This window comes from Dermacentor andersoni, chromosome 1 (genome assembly GCF_023375885.2).
Source record: "Dermacentor andersoni chromosome 1, qqDerAnde1_hic_scaffold, whole genome shotgun sequence".
Taxonomy (NCBI): Eukaryota; Metazoa; Arthropoda; class Arachnida; order Ixodida; family Ixodidae; genus Dermacentor; species Dermacentor andersoni.
In genome coordinates, this window is record NC_092814.1 from 81,688,159 (window position 1) to 81,714,301 (window position 26,143).

General features: G+C 45.7%; 1 protein-coding gene across 1 annotated transcript; it reads right to left on the bottom strand.

Annotated features, from left to right (window-relative positions):
• Positions 1-15,593: 15,593 nt before the first annotated feature.
• Positions 15,594-26,143, bottom strand: LOC126543245 (uncharacterized). The gene is made up of 3 exons (XM_072285902.1): positions 24,293-26,143; positions 22,228-22,470; positions 15,594-16,752 (listed from the first exon to the last, which is right to left on the bottom strand). The coding sequence occupies exons 1-3, from the start codon at positions 24,706-24,708 to the stop codon at positions 16,569-16,571; spliced, it is 843 nt and encodes a 280-aa protein (XP_072142003.1). The 5' UTR covers positions 24,709-26,143; the 3' UTR covers positions 15,594-16,568.

Here is a 26,143-nt window from a genome sequence, read left to right on the forward strand (position 1 = left end):
CTGCAATGGAAATAAAACAGGCTGATGATGATGATGATGAATAAGGCGTTTATGTTTTTTCTTCCCCAGCTTAAACTAAGGTGGATGAAAACACGGGGCTCTTCAGAAGCGCTTTGCCTTTGTAGCTTTCCCTTCATAGCCACCATAAAGTTGTCCGCGAGTATAGCTGAACACTAGTAAAGTTAAAGTAAGGGTAAGAACGGAAAGCATGGCTATGTATCGAACTATGCCCCCCTAATGTGTGCTGTAGAGATGGAGGACATACATACCATGGCAACTACTCCCGAAATCACAAGGTGCTGCTTCGGAGGGCTGCGAATAAAGAAAATGTGCTAGTCACTCATTAAAAAATATAGGTGAGTGGGACGTTGCGCGGGGAGCTTGAAATTCACGCTCCTGACAGTGGAGTTTCCCGGCGACGGCCGCGCCACCTGTAGCGTCGAAAGCGCAACTCTGGTACTGATACAACTTCAGTCGACGGCGTAGAATCCAGCTGGCGCACGTATTGTTGTCATGGCCGCGTGTGATTCGGAACTTCTGAACCACGTGCGCCACCACGGAGGAAGGAAACTAAGGAGAGGCCCTGACGTCACTCTTTGTGAAGCAAAAGTGAAGCCGGAATTTGGCGTTGCTCATGGCGATGCTCCGCCTTTTGGGCCACCCTCCTCTCTTGTTTACATCTTTCGCGAAACCACGCCGCGCTGCGCGTGGTGTCGCGCGCTCGCTCAACATCTGGCAGAGCACGGTGCAAGTAACACAGCGCAACAAGACACGGTGACTAACGCAAACCCGCCCACTCAGCGCCTTTGCCACGGCCCGAAACCTACCAGAGCAACACGTGTGAGCGCTCAAAACCATAACAACGCCGCCATTGTGGCCCAAAAGGCGTGGCCATACAAAAAAAAAATAAAAAAAAAATAAAAAAGCAGCAAAAAAATGAGAACTTACTACGTCATTTCCGCCACACTTTTCTCCTAGCGCGCGGAGGGGGCAAACGTTCTGCGGGCAAACGTTCTCATACCACTGTTTTATGATGGTAAATGTGCAAGACATCGAAAACAGCCCAGGAAAAAATAGCGTGGGGACGGCGGTACTGTTGCGTCAAAGGCTGTAACGGCCGTGCAGAGCTGCCTGCTGTCCGACTCTACAGATTTCCTGGCCGGCCGTGGTTTTGTGCTCGCGCTTCCTTCCTGGAGGATCGCGCTAGAAATTATTGTAGTCAGTAGACTGAAGTTTTTGGTCGAGAAAGAGTCTTGCCGGGCAGCCGACTTACATATTTTTGCAAATTGTCCATATCTTTTAGAGCTATTTATTTTGCTGTACGAAGCGTACTGCGTGGTGGCTGCAGGTGTTCTTGCTTGCGTGAGTCGCTGAGCACTTCACGCTGTGTGGCTCTGCTTGGGTCCAGGTTGCCGGTTAAGGTCACCCGAGTCTTGGCGGCCGGAGTGGCTCAAAGTCGTGCTGGTGCCTCGGCAGTTGTATACTCTTAGACATTTGTAAAACGCTCACATTTGTAAAACGCAGTCGAGCAGGCTCAGCACATTGCGAAGCGTGCTTGTTGTATCGGCGCAGGACATACAAAATACCGAAAGTACAAATGAGCTCGCGATACAACGATGCTCTAGAACAGGATTTTGAATTCATAAACGAACCAAAATGCTTGGTTAAAGTGACCTGCCAAATCTCTCCGTTCCACTTGTTGAGCTTAGCGGAGGCGGACGTCTGTTAAAAGGCGGAGATATCGATGGCACATAAGCAGGATGGTTCGCAACGTTGTTTTCTTCTGTCACCAACGAAGTGACGGCTGGAGATTCTTAAGTTTTCGCTTGGTTACCACAGTCCTCCGTCAGGGCTACGCAACACAATTACAGAAGAAAAAAAATTGTCGCACTTTCTCATGCGAGCCGCTGTGTTGTGGGCAATGCAAGTATTCCGGCCGATTACCCAACAGGTTGAACGGCCCGTATCCAGCGCTCTCGCCTTTCCCCTTCATACGATCGCGATGGGAACCGGTAAAACTGAACGTTGTTATTCCGTCCTTCCCGTTCATGGCAATTTACAACACAACAGTAGCGTCTATTGCGGCGTTTCTTCGTAGCGCGCGGAGCTATCGCGGTTGCCGTCGTTTCCGCCATCATTCTGATGAGTGAGCCAGCAAGAGCTTTATGGCAGTTCGGCGGCGCGTCCGACTAGCGTAGAAATTCATAGCTCTGTCTGGGTGTTAAATGCGCAAAACACTCGCCATATGGACCAAAATCTAGTTAAATCGTCGTTTCGCAGTCGCTAGCTGCATAGGCAACTTAGCAAGGGAGTCGGGCTTCGCACTACTCAATTACTGCCTCTTCTCACCGGCAGGTGGCGCTACGCGTCTTGCAAAACTCGAGAGTCTGACGTCCATTGTACGCGTCCTTTTAGGAAATGTTCGATCCAAGTAATCAGTGATGGGGGGATTCCAAGAGTAGATAATTTGGCAAGTAGGTGATTGTGGGGGACGCGGTCGAAGGCCTTCGAAAAGTCTAAGAAGATGGCGTCGATTTGTGGGTGATCGTCCATGTGTTGTACGATTTCATTGGTGAATTCAGAGAGCTGAGTTTCGCAGGATAATAGTTTTCTAAAACCATGCTGATATGAATAGAAGGAGTTAATTGATTCAAGGTAGTGTAATAGATTGGTTGCTATGATATGTTCCAGCAGTTTAGAGGGGATACTGGTTAGAGAAATTGGACGATAGTTACATGCTTTTGTTCGATCACCAGATTTATGGACGGGAATGACTTGAGCCTTTTTCCAATCGTGGGGAACGTCACCAGTACTGATTGATTGCTGGAAAAGTAAGCTAAGTATTGCGCTTGACAGGGAACCGGTGTTTTTAAGTAATTTGCTGCTGATTTGATTGCAACCAGCCGAGGAGGATAATTTTAGAGCCTGTATTAGCCCAGCTATTCCATCAGCGTTAATCTGGATATCGGGCATTGTGGTCAGCGAGTGGTATGGTAATTCGTCAGAAGTGAAGTTTATAGCAGGAGAAAATACTGATGGGAAGAAATTGTTAAGGGCTGTAGCACATTTTTCAGTTTCAATTAGTACGTTGTCGTCCTCTGATATAGCTGCAGCTGTGTTTGGCGCTTAGGTGGGGAGATAATCTGAAAGAATTTACGAGGGTTGGACTGAAGGATTGATAAGAGGCCAGTTGAAAAAAAATTGTTTTTGGAAGCTTTCAATTCCTTGATGTATTTTTTGACGCTTAGTTCGTACCTATCCCAAGCTCTGTGGTTACTAGTTAACTTTGTTTTCCGATAATGGCGTTTTTTCTTATTAAGTAGACGTTTTAGGTGTTGCGTAAACCACTGGTTATTTTTGTCGGTATTGATAAGGATAGTCGGGATATATGTTTTTTTTTTAAGTTTAGCATAGTGTTTTTATATAATTCCCAATTGGCGTTGACCGAGAGAGCAGAGTATGACTGTCGAAAATCTTCGTAGAAGAGTGCAAGTTCGCGGTTAAATGCGTCGAAGTTAGCTTTCTTGTAATCAGTGATTAATTTTTGCTTGGGGGCTTTCTTTTTTAATGGCAATGAAATGCCGATATGAAGTACGTTGTGGTCGCTAAAGCCAGGGAGCGAAGTCAAATTTTTTATGTTTTCCGGGCTAGATGTTAATAAGAGATCCAGGGTGTTGTCGCCCCTAGTTGGGCATGTTATTGCTTGGTGGAGATTAAAGTCTAGTGTTAATTCAAGAAACTGTTTGGGTTCACTACAGGGTGTTCATTTGGGTTCTGAAAGTAGTGGCCAATTGATGCTGGGATGATTAAAGTCTCCAAAAAGGAAGATAGGTGCAGCGGGCATATCTTTTTTTATTTGTTCTAAAGAGAGGCGTAAGAAATTGCAAAATGAGGGGTTGCTATCTGGTGGACGGTAACAGATTCCAAACACTATTTTGCCAATTGTACTGTGCAGGCTTACCCATGTTAGTTCGATGTTGTCGTCGTGATTTATCAGGGATGATGGTAAGCTGTCTTTAACGGCGCTGCTTGAGCTGGTTGATCAAAGCATAATATGATAGTTGAGTGTACTCAGACCACAGATACGCAGCAGTTGTGTTTGCCTTGCTGGGAGTGAGACTTCGCCAGCACAGTCACACCGGCTACTTCTTTCATGCTGTGAACGTGCCCGGCAGCGTAGAGCTTTTCCCCTTTACGACGAATGGCAGGGCGTATCTGACCGTGTAATTTTGAGATTGGTCTGAAACCACATAGCAAAACTTGCGCCATTTGTTCGTTTCAAAACAAGCATGAACATGCGATCACGTTGGCAGATCCGCTTGAGTAGGGTGGTCCGTCAGTGCCAGTTCTGATGTAAGATGCCGCAAGAGGCGCTGACGATCGCTGCTCGGACGCGCCGCCTGGGCAGTGTCAGGAGCGTGAAGTGAACCGTGTTCCCACACTAGAGTTTGGGAATACGGTTCACTTCACTGAGGGGCTCGGAACGGCTCAGCTCACTGAAATGAACTAGTTCATTAGAACGGCTCACCGGTCCACTTAAATATGTAACCTGTGTTATGCTTAGTATAGTTATGTGGCTTTAAAAAATTGATATCTGCTTTAGTAGACTAAGCATATTGTTACACACGAGGTGTGTAATGCAGAACCAGATGAATCTGGTTGACAGGCGCGGTTGTTGAAGAGCGGTCTCGCGGCAGCTTGGCTAACGTCGTTCTTCTCTTTCTTTGATCTGGTTGTCTGCGCGGCAGGCGTGGTTCATGACAGCTTGTGACATTTCCCCGCTGGCAGACGAAGCCCGCCGGGCGAGTCAGTCATCTCGTGGGTTGTAACGCCTCAGACGCGCGATGTGTGTCATTTCAGCCTTGGCCGAGCGTCGTCCACTGCTCGTGAGACGCGCAATGCGGTAGTTTACTTCGTTGAGGCGCTCCAGAATAACGTAAGGGCCGACGTAGTGGGCGAGAAACTTCTGGCACAAGCCACGCTTCCGCAACGGCGTCCAGAGCCACACAAGGTCACCAGGATCGAAGTAAACGTGGCGGTGACGCCCATCATAGCGTATCTTGGACCGGTCCTGCGATGCTAGGGTGCGTAGCCTAGCGAGGCGTCGCGCTTCTGCTCGACATAGGATCTCATCAATTGATTCGTTGTCGTGAGCGAAGTAGGGAAATATGGTGTCGAGGGTGTAGCGCGGCGGACGAGCATACAGAAGGAAAAATGGTGAGTAACCAGTGGTCTCGTGTCTCGCGGTATTGAAGGCATAGGTAATGAAAGGCAAGATACTGTCCCAATTCTTGTGTGCTGAATCGACGTACATGGACAGCATGTTGGCAAGCGTTCTGTTTGTGCGCTCGACCAGACCATTAGTTTGTGGATGGTAGGGCGTAGAATGGCGGAAGCTACATGAACACAGACGAAGGGTTTCTTCAACCACGTCCGCGGTAAACTGTCGCCCACGATCGCTGATTACTATGCGAGGAGGTCCATGTCGGAGTATAACTTTAGCCAGCAAGAAGATAGAAACTTCTGTAGCTGTGGCCGATGGCAATGCGGCGGTCTCACAATAGCGGGTAAGGTGATCTACGCAAACGATAACCCAACGATTACCCTTGGAGGATCGCGGGAAAGGGCCCAGAAGATCTATACCAACTTGCTCAAAGGGGACTTGGCTTGGCTTGGCTTGGCTAACGTCGTTCTTCTCTTTCTTTGATCTAGTTGTCTGCGCGGCAGGCGTGGTTCATGATAGCTTGTGACAATATTATAGGCATTTTGACTATACTTGGTGACTTTTTAATAATTTCTTATGTTAAAAGCTCTGACTGTGTTATGGGACAAAGGCCACAAGAAAGAACATGCTTAGATGTTCCTTTGACAAAAACTAAAAGCCACCCCATCTCATATAAAAAGGCTCGCGTATAATAATCTCGTGAGGCCAGAACTAGCATACACGAGCATAGTTTAGGATCCGTAATTAAAAAAGGATATTTACAAGCTTGAAATGATTCGAAGAAAGGCAGATTGTTTCATCTTTAACTCCTATTGTCGCAAGGATGCGCGGACATTTTGTCTTCAGATAAGAGGAGAGCCTCCGCTAGACTAAAAGCTGTTCTTATTGCACTCCAGTCAGTTTAATATTAGTCCTAAGTCGCACTTACGCTCATGTTATCACGAACAACACGGCACGCTCATAATTTTCACTTAGCGCCATATTTTGCTCTCACAGCGCTTCTTCGACATTCATTTTCCCCCGCACTATCCTACAATGGAACGTCTTGCCAGAAAGTGTTCCGATGATTCAAGATGTGAAAACATGCAAGTGTGTTATTAAGCGCTTTTCCTTTATCTTGTATCTAACTTCTCGCCAAAATTTTCTTTTTCTCTAGGGTCATCACTACTCTCCTTTCTTTTTTCTTTCTTCTTATTGTTTTTTTTTTTGGCATGTATTTAGATATTTTGTTTTGTACAATGTTATTTTGTATTTTGCTGTATATATGTCCTCCTGCTTGGTCCTCGGACCGCAGTATATCTTAAATAAAGAGGTGCCGGCAAGCCAGGATAGACAGACTAGCCCACAGATTACGAACAGTTAATTATGGACGATAAGTTCCACGGGCCACATATGCTGCTTCTTCACGAAGGACTGCACTCATTTATTCATCATAATACCTATATATGCCGTATGCAAACCACACGTGCGGTCAAAAAGAAGAAGAACAAAAACTATCTCAACTAGGCTCCGTCTACATCTACTAGGCGTAGGAGCGTTTGCCAGATGCCTTCACGTCTGCTGTGACGTGCTAATGCTAAAGAAGTATGCACACCGAGTTTAGTTCTACTCTTCCGTCGTCATCTGATTACATCTTATTATCGTTTTTTCCCCTCATCTCGCTCCCCTACGCGGTGTAGCAGGTAACAGACAATCCTACGGCCGACCTTTCCATCCTTCTGATATCAAAAGTTCACCACAACAGAACACCTGCTGGCGTTGTGTTGATGGGCACTCGAGGATGCGAGAAACACTGGCGAAGTAGGACTGCACGTCTTAATTGATGCGCAGAGGGCTTTCTGTGGCTGGCCAAACACCACCATTGAAGTCTCATAGGACGCTTTGAGGTCGCCGACAAACGACGGCGGTTCATATCCAGCTTCCTGAGCGGCCGCACCCTCCGAGTTCGGGTAGGAGGGACCTTATATAAGGCCTCAGCACATACCCGGGATGTGTTGGTTGGCGTGCTGAATGGGTCGGTGCTGAGTCATTTCGTATTCAACCTGGCCCTGTCCGGACTACCGGCCTCTATCCCAGCTGTTGTGAGCTTCCTGGCACACTGCTCAGTGTGCGCTGACGTCGCATATGGCTCGTGGGCTTGGGGCCTCGGAGCAACTTCCCTGCAGTACGGAAGTGGCTGCAGCAGAGCTTGGACGTTGTGAAGGCGTGTTATTCAGGACCGTGGGACGGATGGTGTCGCCAACCAAGGCCAAAGCCCTCCTTATTCACCCGATGACTGCTGCACAAAGAACCGCTGTTCAGCTGTACCTTGTAAACTAAATTCACTTTCATGGCAGCAGCTGGTTATTTACCTCTGTTTGAAGCGGATCGACCACCGCCTCACATGGTTCGAGGATGTTCAGGCTTTAACCATCCAGGTGATCATGGTCACCAGGCAGCGGACCTGCAGACTCTTCCTGCGGGGCCAAGGCTGCTCTTTGACATGGGCCCACCGCTTCTATGCGACGCGGCAGGCATTTTGCAATTACTATTTGCGCTGCATCCACCTTGTTGTTCCCCGCAAGGAAAAACAGGCTGGAGCTTCTTCACCGCAAAGCCACCAGAAAAATTCTTGGGCTCAGATTCTCCAAGGTGGCCCCCACCCTGGCCTAGGCAGGAGCATGACCGCTGTCGCTCCTGCTCCTGCACAGTGGCCTGAACCACACAGCAGGCGATGTAGCATGCATCAGACGTTTCGGTTTTGCTCGCTCGAGCTTGTGGAGCCAGCTCTCATCGCGCACGCATGAGCAGCCTATGCGAGCTCTATGCAAAAGTCCCCGAGCCCCCAGCTCCCTCCATTATGCAGCTACCAAACCATGAGATGCCGCTGAATATGAGTCTTTCCCTCGAGGGACTCAACAAATGACGCTGCGCCCTCCAGCAGGCAGCAGCCTGCAAATTGCAAGACCAATTGGAGAGCCGCATTATCGTATACTCGGATGTCTATGCCCTTTCACATACGAGAACCACGGCTCCCGCCTGCGAGCCTACTTTCTGCAACGCTTCATTCAACGCACGTATTATGTAGGCGTATGCCGAGACTGCGATCTTCCGGACCTTCGCAGAATGGCGACGAGCTCCACAGCGACGGAGATTACAGGACTCTTCCTAGTAGCCGACTTTGCGGATGACATTTCCGAAGGACCACTTGGCGTTTATGTGTTTGCAGCCCGGTTCGCCAATCTTTCCTGCACCCAGAGCAAGACCGACACAAGCGCTAAGCTCGTTGCCATCCAGGCCAATGGGCTATCCATCTCCTTTCGCTTGCTGCTCTCGCATATGTTTGGAAATATTATGACATAACAATTGTTCCACTAACAGATGAAATAATACTCTACGCTGATGACACTAATGTCTTTTTTCCGGAGTCGACCTTCACGAACTAGAAGTTACCGCAACTCATTGGTTACGAGAACTTAGCAAGTGGCTATATCTAAATAAACTTGACTCAAACACACACACACACACACAAAAAAAAAAAAAAAACTAAGTTTACAGTTTTTATTCAAAGAATAAGCAAATACAGTAGGTTACGACCTAAAACTTTTCTACTGTGGATCGCAACTTGAACATGTCTCAAGCCAATCGTTTCTGGGTGTTACATTTCATAAAAACCTAAGCTGGACAGAGAACATAAATAAGGTAAGCACTAAGGTTGCACGATCTGTCGGCTTGGTACAACGGATCCGATGCTTTGTGCCTGTCAGGCTTCTCAGACAACTGTACTTTTCGTTTGTGCACTCATATCTTAGCTACTTAGGGGAAATTTAATGGTAATAAAACTGATATAGAAAAAATGGCAGTATTGCAATGCCGAGCTGTTCGGTCGCTTAACTCCTCAAAACAATACATAGGATTTTCTATATTAATGATGCCCTACAACATTCCTAATGATAGAGACTCTTACAAAACAAATATCTGCATACGGCTATTTAAAGAGGTCTCTAGCAACTTTGAACAATTTTCAAATCGTCATCTGAGTAGAGACACAGGATACAGCCTATGTTGCACTTCAATAGTAATGAAGAAACCAAGGACAAAATATGGCACGCAAACTATCGAATATGAAACTATGGGTCTATGCAATACGTACCCTAATATTGTTGACGAAGCTACAAATTGTAGAATAATTCACAAATTTAAACATGCAATACTAAACAGGCTATTTTCTGATCACGACATATTTAATGAATGTTAATGGAGTTTTAAATTGCTCGATGTTAATACTGATGCTATAAATGTTACATTCAAAATGTATAACTTATGCTTGTAACAGAATGTTCTTTTTTTGCAGTGCTGTATGTATTTATTTACTTGGGATTTTGCAAACAGCTGATACTTTGCAGTGTGTTTAAAAATTGTGCTGTAAACAGTTTTGATGTTTTCTGTCTTATTCGTTGTTGTATTTGATTTTATTAGTATTGATACTTGTAAACCGCTACCTGTGCTGCTCCAGCGAGGTAAAGGCCTTAATCAGGAGGTTTATGCCTTCCTTTTGCCTTACCTTGCGGGCAAACCTTTATTTGTTTTGCCTAAATAAATAAATAAATAAATAAATAAATAAATAAATAAATAAATAAATAAGTAAATAAATAAATAAATAAATAAATAAATAAATAAAAGAGGCAGAAACACTGGTTAGGGGAGCACAAGCGCATTGGGCCCCCTCTACCGCGTAATGGTGGCCTTCGATTACAGCGGACGAAGGTCACTAATTGCCATCCATCTAGGCCGCTGAGTCGCCGCCGGCAAACCGCCCCACCTTCTGCTACGGTTTTCATAGGAACCTACTTATGCCAGAGAAGTACCTGTCCAGGCGAGAGCGGGCACTACTTCTAGGAATGCAGACTGGCAGCATATGGACAGCTGTCCGCCGCTTCAGCAAGAGCGCGCCAGTCATATCACCGGCCTTACAGTTAGTGAGGCCAACCCTAGACGCTGGAGCACCTCCTGTGTGCCTTGGCTACGACGCGTAACACTTTCGTCCCGCCGTAGCCCTTCTCCGAGCAAACTCGCAAGAGTTTGCTCTTCTCTGGACGACACCAGTCGTAATCACTAGTCGTAATCAATGGACGACACTAGTCGTATTCTATGAAAGCCATATAGAGAGGCTTATTGTACTCTGCGGATTTCTCGATTACCTGATTGATGACATGGATGTTATCCATTGTAGAGTATCCCTTCCTGAAGCCCGCCTGTTCCCTTGGTTGACTAAAGTCCAGTGCTGCCCTTATCCTATTGGAGATTATTTTGGTAAATATTTTAAATAATACTTGGAGTAAGCTAATGGACCTATGGTTTTTCAGTTATTTAACGTCTCCCTTTTTGTGGATTGGTATAATGTTTGCATTCTTCCAGTTTTCTGGGACCCTTGCAGTCATTAGACACTTCGTATAGAGAGCCGCCATTTTTCCAAGCATTAGGTCTTCTCCATCTTTGACTAAATCCACTGTTATTCCATCTTCTCCTGCCGCTCTTCCCCATTTCATGTCTTGCAGGGCCCTTCTGACCTCATCGCTAGTTATAGGAGGAGTTTCTGTATCCTGTTCATCACTGTTACGAATGGAGGTATCCTAACTCCTCGGTTACTGTACAGGTCAGTATAAAATTCTTCCGCTGCTTTTACTATACCTTCGAGATTGGTGATGATATTACCCTGCTTATCTTTGAGTGCATACATCTTGGTTTGTCCTATGCCAAGTTTCCTTCTCGCTGATTTCCGGCTGCGTCCATTTTTTACGGCTTCTTGAGTCTTTCTCTCGTTATAATTTCGAATATCACTTATTTTCGCCTTGTTGATCAGTTTTGACAGTTCTGCGAATTCTATCTTATCTCTTGAGTTGGACACTTTGATTCTTTGTCGTTTCTTTATTAGGTCCTTTGTTACTTGGGTAAGCTTGCCAACTGGTTGCCTTGGTGCCTTGCCTCTCATTTCAACTGCTGCCTCTGAAGCCAGCCTAGTTACGGTTTCATTCATTACCTCTATGCCATCTACATCTCGCTGTTCTAAGGCTGCATATTTATTTGCAAGTACCAGCCTGAATTGGTCCGCTTTTACCCTTACTGCCTCTAGGTTCACCTGTTTCTTGTTGACCAATTTTACTCTTTCTCTCTTCAAATTGAGGTAAATCCTAGCCCTCACTAACCTATGATCGCTGCACTTTACTCTCTTTATCACTTGTACATCCTGCACTATGCTGGTATGGGCAGGAAGTATGAAATCAATTTCATTTCTTGTTTCACCATTAGGGCTTTTCCAGGTCCACTTTGTGTTTCTACGCTTCCCGAAAAAGGTGTTCATTATTCGCAGCTTACTCCTTTTTGCGAATTCTACCAGCATCTCTCCTCTAGCGTTCCCAGAATGGACGCCGTAGCTGCCAATTGTTTGTTCACCAACTGCTTTTTCCCCACTTTTACATTGAAGTCGCCCATTACTACAGTATATTGAGTTTGCACTTTTCTCATCACTAATTCAACATCATAAAACTGATCTACTTCCTCATCATCGTGACCGGATGTTGGAGCGTAGGCTTGTATTACCTTTAATCTGTACCTCTTATTAAGTTTGATTACGACTACACCTACCCTGTCATTACAGGGACACCAAAGGTTACTATGAAGTCACGTTAACGTGATAAAGCAATGCTCTAGAACGTCTAAAGCGTCAATATAATCGTGAACAGACCTTTAGTAACCGAGAAATTGAGGTAAATGCATGACACGATTTGAGTCCCCCCAGCGTCATTCCGGTACTAGTCCGATGACGAAGGCACTGCTCATCATAATTTATGTCACTAGTACTCAACTACTCGTATTAAAAAGATCATTTCATTAGGTTATAAGATGGAAGAAAATGCTACTTGTCGATTCTAAGAAAAAATAACATTTTGACGTTTCCCTTCAGTAGGGTCGAAAGGTTTCGTTTTCGCTCGACTCTGCGCGCTCGACTCAGCGCCGCGCGCGCTTTGGAGTTTCAATTGTTTCGTTATCGCGTCGTGCTGCGCTGGTTCTGCTGGCTCGCGAAACTTGCATTTGGAACAAGCAGCGAGAATGCCACGTCCATGTGATGTCATGGGATGCGCGAACGGTCCGCGGAACTTGGCCAAGGGCAGTTGCAGCGGCGAATCCGAAGTTACTTATCACTGTGTGCCAACGAGTGAACCTCTCCGTTCGAAGTGGTTAAGTACCGTACCTCTGCCACAGCGCGCTGGCAAAGAGGCGAAAAATCACGTCGTGTGCTCGCTGCACTTTCGTCCAGAGGAATACGTGTTCAACGCTGACTTACTGAAGTCCTGTGGAGTGCCTTTCAAATCAATGCTTTCCCGTAGCGCTGTTCCGTCAGTCTTGCCTGCATTCTCCGAAGCGCAAGAACTGTAGGTCGAAGACGGGGCGGTGAGTGCGGCATTTGGTTTACGAAGGAAATGTGCGAATATGTACAGCCATGACATACAGTTGCCGTCGTAGTAGTACGCAACGACGCCGGCAGCGCGAGCCCTCAGCAGCAGGTCATGTTCATCAGTACTTAAATCGCTGAAGTCGTGCTCAGCATCGCGAGCCAATGCGTCGTTCTCAGGGTCGTCCATTGCAACGAGCGTCAAAGTTGGCGTCATAAAATAAAGAACCAGCTTATCGTCGCGCGCTTTCCCTTATGCTAGCCAACATAGTTCCGCTTTCGCGCTACTGTCGGCTCTGTCTTGGCTCTGTTTCTGTCCGCGCGTTTGCGTTTTGTGCAGGAAAGCCGTAGCGCCGTCTGCGGGCGCCGTTTTACTCATCGACAGCGCAGCGTCACTATGAGACCATGACGTCACCACTCCTCGATCGGAGGGCGGGCGATTTGAACTGCGCTAGAGGTACGCGGGCGCTTCAGAACGCATTTTCTCTTAAAATAAGTCTCTTCTTCGCATGAAACAAGCGTTTCGAGGTTTCTGGGATGGTATTTCAACAGTCCACGTTGACTTAATATTAACCTTTAGTGTCCCTTTAATGCTGTAGAATTCATCAATGTTGCCCGCTATGTCTTTATGGATTATGAATCCTACCCCGTATTGCTTCTTATCTAGGAGACCTCTATAGCAGAGGACATGCCCGTTATTCAGCACTGCATAAGCCTCACCAGTTCTAATCTCGCTAAGGCCAATGATATACCAAACAATGTCTGATAGTTCCTCAAAAAGTCCTGCTAAGCTATCCTCACTCGACAGAGTTCGGCTGTTAAAGGTTGACACGGTCATTTCCATTGGCGGCCTGTCCGGTCCCAGAGATTCTTAGCGCCCTCTGCATCGTTACAGGTCTGACCACCGCCTCAGTCGGGTGCTCCGCAGCTGCTGGGGACTGAGGGCCATGGGTTAATTGTAGGAATCATGAGGGAGGTAGTGGCCGAATGCTGCACCAGGGAGGCCAATTCCTGTTCTGGTGAGAAAGTGTCTTTGTTGAAGCTTAGTGGGCCTGCCTAATTTGGTTGTACCTGGATTAGTATATAGCCCCCCTCGCTCTCGGCATCTTTTGCCGGCGTCAGGCGTCACTCCAAGCCTGCAGATGTAGTGCACCACAGAGAACCTAATTTCGATTATACGATGCCCAGATTATATGGCGGTCTAGCATGGGCCACTCAAAGTCGTATAATTGATTTTCCACTCGGCTGGAAGTATGCTCTAAATGTGCACCCATACAATCAGCCTGGCCCTCAAAGGTGTCTTTCTGTGTATTTACTAATAGTAGAGGATGAGTAAGCTGGCCTTTTACTTTTCTTTCCTCTTTGCGCAATGCCATAGGCGTACAGCTGCGGGGGCGGGCACAGAAGTGTTGATTTCACGTGCGACCGTTTCCCTAGTTTCGCCCTGACGCCACAGTACTTTATTACGGGTTTACGTCAGTACGCCGTGTATCATTTGTCCGCTTGACATATTTGCATAGTGTTTACTTTTCAGAAATAGGAGAAACGGTATACCGGACCTTGAACCTAAACTTGCCAGTTTGCCCGCAACTGCTGTCGTGTGTATAGTAGTAGCGCTTCCTCGCCTTCTCACTTCGCCTTTTCCCTCTCCCGCCCACGCCTTTTCCCTCCCGCTCACGCGGTACCCATATATATATGGGTACCGCGTGCGAAGAGTGGCAACGCTGTCATTCATTTACTTCGCGACTGCGTCAGTTCTACCAATACCACCTGGAAGAAGTTAACGTCGAAGCACTGCCTGATGTCTGCGACCCTACGTCACCGAATGGAGCCGTTCCAAAAACGCACCTCACCTTGGCCGTCAAGCTTGTCAAACGGTGCGCCCTGGCACGGGAACATTGTTTGCTTGCCATCGCAATCGGTACCTATTGTCATGGCCCGTCAACTAGTGCACCCAGTAGCTGTTGTGCGTCAGATGAGCAAATTCGCTTGTTTGATCAAGTTGTCTACAATTTCTCGTGCTGTCCAAAATCGCGTCACTACCCATCCCCCCATATGATTTCAAGAAGGTCCACATGTTATTATTGGCGTTATATTACCATCGGCATGCCTAAGAAGTGTTGTGTTCCCAACAATCAGGGAAAGCACGACGCAAAATGCTAGCTGCGTGCATTCAGCTTTCCTCGCCATAATCGTCTGTGCTCTAAGTGGATACGCTGTATATACCACAAGATCTCGTTCCTTCTCAGCACTACAGGGCAAGTATTGTCAAATACATTTTCATTAGGGTTGACCCAAACGCTCTTTAAAAATATGTTGTTCGCAGAATATTTAACCGTTACCAAATATAGTGCCTTCTAGCGAAAGTATTAAAGTGTGTCGAGCAGAAACATGTTACTTGCAGATAACATCCGTTATACACGAATACACGGTACCAGAGTGAAAATCAACGTTACTTGATGTAGAAGGATATTTAGACGAAATACAGAACATAAATGTTTTGCAAAGGCAGCAGCAGTGTTCGAGACATCGCCATTTTCATCATCAATACATACATCTTGGTAGGTCTTTTTACAACAGTGAGAGCGCACGTAGCTCCTGAAATATCTTGATTTACCTCTCGTGCTGGCTTCAACACGTTCAATGTGGAAGAAGTGATCGTTGTTACAATCAAATTACAAAGGTAATGACAGCGCCTAAATTTTTTAGTTTCTACATATCTAGGCCTGTTGGCCCAGCTTTTCTGTGTGCGCGGTCTTTCAGATTTATTGTCGTGTATAGTACTTTACAAGACCAGTCAGGAATTTTGAGCCATTTTGTAGGTAGAATATGGGCAAATAAACTTTCATGACCTTCGTAGAGCAATTAAATCAACATCAGCTGTCACATCTACGAACGACCAATTTAATTTTCAACATAGTGGTACAAGCCGAGGGAAACGTTCACGCTGCGCTTAGTGTTGTTGTCGTAAAGGATAGTGCGTTTCTGAGCTACCAGAGTTAAAGGAACACTTAAGGAGGGGTGGAACTTGCAATAATAATAATAATAATAATAATAATAATAATAATAATAATAATAATAATAATAATAATAATAAGCTGGATAATCATGTTCTCGCGCTTCTACTTCATCTTCCCAACCATCACCTCGTCCGAACGTACAGTCCGCAAGTCCCTCTTAGGTCTGAGCGATACGAAAACATTTCTGCGTATGTGACTGTTCATATTTTGCGGCTATCCCCCAAGCAATCCTTAAGAAGGAAGGCTGAATGCAGGCAGCTTTAGAAGGACTTCCTTTCGAGCAGCGCGGCGTGCAATTCCAGCAACCCCTGTGCATCCGTGGATTACAATGCATTGCAGGGTATTACAGTCAAGCACACAAACAGAACCATTTGACTGGTCTGGCCACATTGTCGCGAGGCAGGATTGTCGAGATGAAGTCGTAGCTTTTGAATGGTATAGTTATCAATAATAAAAAAAAAGAAAACAGAAATACAGTGCAGCGCTCATTCAATTTCGCCCATTACCATCGCCCACAAACGCCATGCTCAAGGAAACAACATAGCAACATATTTCGATCGCAAAAAATTGTATTTGAAGCACATATAACAATGCTACTTTCACACAAATACACTGAAAAAGATGTAAAAAGTTACGAAAGAAAAGTGCACCCACTCCCGGCAAGCGGCGCCACAGTTTTGAAGCACTATCATCGCGGGATAGCGACACGGCGACTAGCTCGCAGCGGTTGCTGGGGGCGTCCTCGCCAAACCCTGCGCAGGTACACCAGCCCGTGAACGTAGTGGAGCCCCCACTGCGCCCCTAAACGTCTAGTGTGGCCATCGTGCCTGCGAACTGAGTGCGCTTCGAAGTCGCCGGTCACGTGGTCAGGAGAGAACGCACGGTCAGCTACTCAGCTTGCATAAGCACAGCTGAGGGGACGGTAACGCCGCCTGCAGAGCCTGGTGGTGTTGTAACGCTGCAGCAGTGACAAAGTGCAGCCGAGCACACGGCAGCCACACGTGCGGCGATGCAGGCGACGACGGGCGACTCCTGTCGGGATTGCCGTACTGCCGTCGACTCTGTTCGCGGAGAACCTGATGGAAGGAAGGAAAAGATGCGAATTGTTTGTGACTCAGGCAGGGGGAGAGTCAATATCCGCTTTCCCAATCGGAAAATAAAAAAAAAAAAAACTTTTTACAGTAGGTGAACGCACTGTATCGCCGAAAACAACTTTTCGATGGTTTGAGCTTGTGTGAAGCTGCTAATGATGTGTTCTGCGCAGTTAATCGAATATACTTCAAAATAGCTATCATCCTTTCAATGTCTTCAGAACGAGTAAAGGACAGATTTACCTTTTACACATCTAGGAAAGAAGGTTTGTCTATATGAAGGAGCTCTGCCAAAGGAATAGTTATGTACTGAAGAAGCTTTAGAGAGCGGAAGTGTAGAACAAGAGACGGGGCTTGCTATGCACAACAGCAGCATACGCGAACATGGATAAGTAAGTATACTATTCGAGTTACTTCGAACACTCTCTCTCACCTAACGGCACACGGTGAAATAAAACGCTATGTCTAATGCTTTCTGTGATATGTGTAACGCATTTGCAGTTGAAGAGGAAAGGAGTTGTAGCGCTTTCAGGACATGAAAACTCAGTTGTACGAAAGCACTCAACGTGGAGGAAGGCTCATGAATGAGAAAAAAGTCATCCACGTGAATTTTCGCATTTCGTTCCGAATTTAAAGAAGTGGAAGCGAAATAAAAATTCGGCTTTGTGAAATCTCCTTTTCACTGTCTTAAGTTCGACTGTAGTATGACGCTTTAAAGGAAAGCCTTCACCGTTTTTCAGAAAACAAGATCCTCAGTTGATGAAAAATTCGTCCGGGTCCGGAGAGATCGACCTCATGACCAACGCCTTTCAATAGCGGTCTTTCTGAGTTAAGGAGGAAGTTAATGCGTCGAAGCAGGAAGGTGAATTAATCGACATCTCCCAGCACATGGACACTGAACATCGGAAATCAGTTTTACTGAGGCGCGCAATGGGAGGAAGGATCATGAAAGGGAAAATTGTCATCCACCCAAATCCATGTGTTTCGATTTGTCGACTGATTCGTCTTCGTGCTGCGTTCACTGAAGCTAGACTCCTGGTTATCTCAGTTGGTGGAGAGACAACCCCGGAAAGGCGTTGGTGCCGGCTTCGATCCGCGAACCTGGACGAATGTTCCTTGAATTGTGAAGCTTTATTTTATTGGCAGCTAATCTGGACATGTGGCAGCTATCGTCGCAAGTGGCTGCTGGGCGAAGCTTGCGCATTTTCTGTAGAACGAACAGGTTTTTCACGAATACCTGAAGGTACAGGGCAAATCTTGGAAAAAACAGGTGAAAAAGACCTTCTATAAAACAAGCCACGCGAGACAAATGCAGTGATTAGGCTGTGGAAAGCTGGAATTTCGTTGCCACAGGCGTTAGAGATCCAGCTTTGGAAGCCTATGGAAATGACGAAACGTTTGGCTCGATTTTCGAGGCAAAAACAGCCACTGTAATAAAACTAGGGTAGCTGTCGATATAGTCGGTAAATTGTATGTAGTCCGACAACATCTTTTGATTGATGCGTGTCTCAACTCTCCGTAAACAGCGTTGGGCTGTTCTTGAAAGCGATTTTGGAAACACAGTTGTGCAAATCCCCATGGCACTTTGATAATCCAAAGCTTATCGTTGTAGCACTGTCGGAAGCAGAGACAGAGTGGTTGAATCGCACGCTTCAATCTCTGCATGTAAAGCGGGTAGCACTTCACATCCACGGTATTTATTTTTTTCAGCTAGACACGACTTAGTTCTACAGACTCGCACCAGAGGACGGAAACAAAAACTCAAACCTTAGTTTCGATTATTTTTTTACAGTGTTGCTGTTGAAATATTGTTATAAATGATTGGTTTGAAAGAGACGTAGCAATCAGTTGCACATTTAATAAGTTTTCGTGTTTATAGTAAGAGCGTATTCCTTAAAGCCAAAGAAAGGCTACTTTGCCATTTCAAGCGCGCAATGAACGTAAAACGCACAATTTCTCCCCGTCAATGAGAGCAAGCAACATACAGCGCTCGAACACTGTTTATACAGGCGTCTATAATTTCGGCAGAGAAGTGAAATAACACAGAGGAGCCGCTTAAAAGAAAGCTATTCCAATCCGTTATTATTCCAATCTCTTGACGTCATATTTACGTAACCGTCGATGCAAGCATCGTTCGGTGACCCGCGGCGTTCTTTACAGAGGCCAATAGAAAGCGCTCCTCGCTATAGGACGAGACTTTGCTTTGCTTCTAAACCGAATAGCATTGCCTACCTTCACTCGTTTTTCTTCTCTAATTGGCGGACCAGAGGCGAGGAGTACGTAGAAGTGGCGAGCGTTTCATTGGGGCCGAGCTACCGCAGTGAAAGTATATAACCGGACGAGGATGGCAGTGCCGGCGTCGGCGATTGGCCCGCTTCCTTTGCTTAGCTTTCGCTTTCTGGTAGAAGAACGCGGGGACATGATACGGAAGGGTAAAAATGCCGCTTAAACGAACCCTCAGGGTAACAAAGGTGGTGGAGCGATGTGGCGTACCCGTGAACAAAAGTATGCGGATCATGGGGTCGCCAACAAAACGGAATTTCTTCGTAATTAACACGCGTAAACGGAAACGAATGAGAGCGCTAGAAAACTTGCAGTGCCAAGTTTTGATTCCAGTAATTTCATTCTGCATTCACAGACACATGAGAAAATGAGTTTTAACGGCAATCCCTTTTCCGTATTATTTTAGCCACGGGTGTGGGTGCCGAAAGGGCTCGACAGCATCATCTGCCGCGCAAAAGTTCGGAAAAAATTGAGTTTTGTTACGCCACTTCGAAGTGGTGAATTTTCGTAGTTTTTTCATATCTCGTGACTGGCAGGCGAAGTGGGCAAAACCAAAACACATTTGACCAAGAGTGACCGACTCTTGGTGAAAAAGTCGCAGAATCTGAAATTGTTCTTTTTTCTTTTGCTCGGTCTGATGATTCATAATACGTCATATGAGTTGAAGGGTTTTCCTGACGTCACGTGACAGACAAGCGAAGTGTTGGTGGTCCGAAAAAATTTTGACCAACCGTGAAGGGCTGATTGCAGAAATGGAATAGAATATTTATAATAGTTTTGCGTTAGAACACCCACGGATGTTTGGGTAGGTCATGGTCAAATGAAGCGAAGCGAAGCAAATTGTAAAAAAAATAAATTAGTGCTAGTCATTCCTTTCACAAAAGGATTCATCGGAGTTGTAAGAAAGATCACTGCCTCTAGACGAGCAGTACAATATTGCAAATTAACGCCTCAATAGTTTGCCATTTCATTTAAAAAACAACCACATCAAAACTTCGGACCGTAAAAATAAGCCTGTTTAAAAAAGCGCAGGTGCGGGTAAGAGCAATTTTCGTGCAAAATATTGCATATGAAATACAAGGGGGCCTGTTTGTATGTAGAAAAATAGGCGTTTTCGACACGGAAACCGACCAAAACGCCTCTCACTCGCGGAAATAACGCACACCCCAAAACACTGAGAACCAACTCGCTTTGCTATTTGCGAAAATCTGAGGGATTAGGCATCACCAGGGCAACGTGAAATAACGCAGGCCGTGGTGTGGGATTTGCGGCCCGCCCCGTCTCCTTAAATGGTACTTGCGGGATCTAACTAAAAAAAAAACGCAGGCAATTACGAGCCAATCTTTGCCAAGACTACTATTATAGCCTGGTGCTACTCATTTAGAATCAACTTAGCCAAGTTTAAACTTTGTTGCGGCTGGACATTAAACGGGACATAGTGTCATTTGGTCTTGAATTTGGTCGTGACCTCGACGCTTTGGGCTGTACGGAGTGTAAGTCAAGGCTTAGTTTTCCATCGGCATCCAGATGTATATATACATCTGCGCGAGAAACTGGCTTCTCAGCTGACTTTCTGTGTTTTTGCCAAGACTAAAGAACGGGAAAATCAGTTGCGCAATATTTAGTATGCCTGCTAAGAGAACCAAATAACTCTGTGTCGCGTTCTCCTGGAGGGCGCGTTTTCTTCCACGTTCTACTGTATTCAATGCGCCTACAGGATACGCTGCGCATGTGGCTGTTGACATCGCGAAGGCGATGTGAGCCAAGGCACATCGCCTAGGCTGAGAGACCCTTATGGGTTTCCGTTATCCCTTCGTTCTCCAGTCGGGTGGATAACAACTTTGCCTTGCTTTCGTTCCTTTATCAGTGACTCGTTGCTTGTGACTCGTTGCATTGTGACTCGTTGTAACGAGTCACAATGACAGTGACTCGTTGCTTCCACCAGGCGATACCTTTTCTGTAAGACCATATTTGACCACCATATGGTCTAGCGACTGGTCTCACGGAACACTACAGATTGCGAGGCAGAAGTGGCTACAGCGACTTTGGGCTTCCGCGTATTATAACCACGGCGGATCGACAACGCGCAGCAACACATTTTCTCTATCGCTTCATTTTAAGTTGGTGCGCTTGTCTGTTTTCTTTTCTAAATATTTACATACCAGTTGTATATTTATGGTATTTCTAAAATAAAAATAAATTAGGGGTGTTAGCTGCCAAAACCACGGTCTTATTATGAGGCACGCCGTAGTGCAGCACTCCGGAAATTTGGACCACCTGGGTTTCTTTAACGTGCACCTAAATCAAAGTATAGGGGTATTTTCGCATTTCGCCCCTGTCGAAAGCAGCCGCCGTGGCAAGGATTGGATCCCGTAACTTCATGCTTAACAGCCTAACACCGCTGCCACTAAGCAATCACGGCGGGTGTATCGTACTATTTCTCATCCTGCACGCTTTTATCTATAACACGTACTTTCGTACAAACTTTATCGCATCTATTACTCCTGAGATATTGCGTCTTTTTCATGGTAGGTGTATATGATTCAGGTGTCCATAGAGAAGACAAACAGTAAACAAGCCCGCAGCCTCTAGCTTTCCTCTTCGTCTACGAATTTGCGTAATGTTACCAACGGTATACTGTCCGCTTTATGACTCAACACATGCATATTTTAGAAATATATCGTTCATATATTACTCAGCTACAAAGTTATAGACTTGGTGCAGCTCTTTACCTCGTGTCTTCTTTTTCTAAGATTTCAAGTTATATGTGAGTGAAAGAAAACACGGATTATGCGAACTAAAAATTTGCTCTTCACAGCCCGTATATTTTTACATACTCTCTCTATCTCATAACAGCTTTGACTGTAAAGCCAAATAGCCCATAACTGGGTACTAATGAACAGTCTACATGCCCTTCTACAAGTATACGGACATCGGTATTTGACGAAAGCGCTACAATGCCTTCGTTGAACGATAATTTGACATTGAAAGATTACGCTAGATGATTACCTCAAACCGGTCTAAGCAGTAGTTCATCGTGACACCTCGGCTTACACGAGCATATATGTGACCTACAATGACGGTGTCTCTTACGAGATAAGATGGCGTAAATGGAATAGCAATAAAACAGGCCGCACGTTTACTGCAGCGTTTTAGTTGGACTGGTGTTTGGCTTACCTCGCGCGTAGCCTCCAAATGCGGCTGCTTGTTACAGCCACGCCGTACGTGTCGCCGCCGCCGTCAGCCTTGATGGCGTTCAGCACCGTCGACGCGCACGGCAGCGTGTCACGCGGGTGGATGCGTCGCCTGCAGCCCGACACGTCGAGGCTGCACTCGGCAGAAGGCACGTGGTCGCACTCGACGAACCGGCCACTCGTGGTCGCGGCCGCTTCCGATCCACGCGTACTCGGACCTCGCGCACTGCGTTCACAATACACGACGACAATGAACACCGCTGTTGAAATGCACAGTCGTCAAGCAAGGCTCCGACGAACGCTGCAGCTCGTCTCACGAAACGTGTCCTGCTTTATTCGAAGCAAACAGCGCCTTCGGAATCGAAACACTAACGATGTCATCACCCATCCGGGAAGTGGGAAAATAGATTCTGGCTGCTCAATTGGGCTTTTTTACCATGCATATATGCTACGAAATGACGATTGGCGCGGAATATACATAGTAATGTTGGTTCTGGAAATACAACTGCCATGTATTAGGATATAACATAATCTATTCTAACTCATCCTCACCACACTGAAAATGTTTTATAGATTGCCAAAAAATTATTCTGTGCGTTCCAACAATTGCTATTTTCCGTTGTATGTCAACCTTGATGATTAGCCGCGACCGAAAAGACCTCTAGCAGCGGTATTCTAGGTTAGAATTTTTCGCTTCGATTTTGTTTGTTCAGACACGACTTCAATGCAACCAATAAAGAAACGTAAAAAAATAAGAAAGTGTCCTAATAAAATATTTCCCGGTGTACTGTGATTAATACGTCATGCGCCACTCGTTTTACTGTGTTTTTCATGCCAGAATTTCAAGCACTTTTGTTGTGTTTTCAATTTTGGCATTTTTTTTCATAAAGGGGCAATAACCGGAACTTCATCCTTTGATACCGCGCTTTTGTCTATGTGACACAATGTGGTATCGGAAAGGTGCCCTTTGGGACAAGAAAGTGGCTGAATGCACGCTTTTCAATTGTTAATTTGCTATTTGATTCTTATGCAATTTGCATGGTAGCAGAGAGGGGCATCGTATATACATAGGAGCGCCAACTTATCACGTACCCAAAGATGACGTTGTTGTTCTCGTTGCTATTATTATTATTATTATTATTATTATTATTATTACGGGGTTAAAAACACACAGACGTGTATTTACAGAATATTTACAATAATTATATCAGCTGACAAAATGGTAGCCAGCGCGCGAAGCCCAGAACATCGTCTTCTTCCGATGATGATTAAAGCATCTTCTTCGTCAGCGTGTCACATGATTATTATTATTATTATTATTATTATTATTATTATTATTATTATCGTATGCAGCTATGCTAAGTTTTTAGCCCATTTTTTTTATACCATTGTTCGCACAGGAAGATATATCAATACAATAACACTGAATCATGGGCTGTAACCCTTCCTGAAACAATGCTATCCAACGAAATGACGTAGTCTAGCTGTGAGGAGAGTCGAAATCAGTTGGGGAACCAAAACTACCAAGGAACGAATGGATAAATAAAAATAATAGGCTCTATATTCACGCGTAGAAGATACAAACCTCCCAATTTGCGGAGGGGTTCTCCTTGGCGCAAGTCGTGTTCGTCTCTCCTTCTCTAGACTTTTTGTAAAAGAATAGCAATACTTGCGCTTTCGGCGGGCTTTATCTTCCTTCTGCCAGACTAGTGCCGATACGAGACATCGCCGAATTCGCACAAGTCCATTCAAGGCGCTCAATCGTAACCCTTTGCTTGGCTTGGGGACGTGAAAATTAAGCGATGAAATTTTTTGTATTTACGGGATATAGCAGACTTCAACCGACTGACTGAGCCCACATGTTCATTTGAGGCGTAAACGTGTAACTCAACAAGTTACACGCTGTCATTCTTTTCTTTGCGAGGCAAAACAACCTGTCAATGGGATTTTCGCTCAACAGTATGAAAATAACATAAAATTATCCGCCCACTGAGGATGTTCGCAGTGGTCCTGACATATGATATAGAAAACACCGAATTGACCGTTACCTCTGCATCAGTAGGCGCACGGTGAACCTCGAGGCTTCCACCGTCTGGTGCCAGGCTCCTTGCGCGGTCCATGGTACTTGCATGGTGGTACACAGAGGCACGGTGTCCTTGACGCCCATACCAACGAGCGGGTACCACTCGGCCCTCGGGAACAGCCTCCTGGGATATCCTGCGTGGCGTCCGCAAGTGCGTTCTTCGACCGTGTACCACTGCTTGAGGTCCCGATTATCTGGGAGGACGTCCTCGGTGGCCAAGTTACTGAACGCGTAGGACACGTCATCCTTGGCCCCATCTGGAAGTGCGGCGAGTGCAATCGAGGAAGGCGTCTTGCGGGATGGCGTCTCTTCGGAGATGTTTGACAGGCAGCCTTGGCGAAGACGGTGAATTTCGATACCGCTAGGTACACCGATCCCCATGACAGGTGGTAGGACGATTCCGTTCCTTCCTGCGATGGTTCTAAGTGCGTCCGCCACGATTAGCTGCGTGTTCGAAAGCACGAGAGAGATTCTCCTTTGTCGCGTGGTCCTCGCGTGCCAGCGCGCGAGGGCGTGGCCTCCGTGTCGTTCTTCTTTTTCCTCTCTTCAATTTCTAAAACTTGTTTAGCGAGATATCGCGCTTTGCTAATAAGCTCTATTTTGGCCCACTCGCGAGCTCTAGCGGTGAGTGAAATTAGCTGAAAGAAGAGTGTGTAAGACCCGCAGCCAGCTAAAAAAAAAAAAAAAAAGAAAAAAAAAAAAACAAACGTGTTGGGGGGGGGGGGGCGACACAATGGCGCGCATATTGACTATTCGGATTTCCGTATTGAAAGGCATGTAAAACGCTGAACTACATTTATGAGACAACCGCTGTACAGATTTGGGCAAAATGTGCTGTATTTAATAGATAAACTTACAGGCTATCTAGTTCGGGGAGCACAATATCAAATTATGGCTGTGCATATTTCTAATTATGACTGATAAGAACGGGTAAGTCCAAAAAAAAAGATACACAGCCAGTATTTGCACATATTTAATTCGCCAGCAAAAACAGACAACAAATTTCTATCAAGTGAATGTCTTAGAGAAGATAAAGTGGCAAAACGGCATATATGAAATCATAGTCTACGTAATATTGCTACAATGTTTACAAGCGTCTTGCGAAAGTCATAATAAAAATAGTGGTGTGTTTCAGAAAGAAGTGTCATAGATCACGTTTATCTGCTCTAGGCGTGTTATTAGGTGTACTTTAGGGATTAGTAAGATTGTTTTTCATTGCTTAATTACGGAGTTGTAAAGATGTCCCTTGGCTTTCTTGTATATTGAACATATCGAACATTATTATAAGAACACTGGCGGAGTAAGAAATGTAATTGCTGCACTTGATATTGCTTTTTTCCTTGAAATGCAACAACCCGCATCGAGATTACTGTTGTGGTTGCCGAGTAAAAAAAAAAAAAATCTGGCAGTTTCGCCCGAGTCCGATTTGGTCCTAGCAGCGGTCGGCGGCCAACGGTGTCTGCATTGCTCGTCACTTGGATTTATGATTTTGGGGACTGCTGTCATATGTTGGCATTCTCATTTGATCTTATATATGGTCTTTAGCTGCGCATCTGGTGGGGTAGACGTTATACTGGGTATATTTATGTTGGGCAAGGTTCCTGTCTGGAGCTGTCTCGAATCATTGACTTCCGCCGTCGTGAGTGATTTATGTGAGGGAGGATATCGTATCCTGGTTCCACTGCAGTAGTCTGCCAATAAATCCGAGTAGACAGTGGGAACAGACGGTGGACTATCCAGTTTGGATTCTTCGCGTACACGGATTGTATACCGTTCAACAACTCTGTCCGTCTCTTCGTTCCCCGGCATTCCTCCA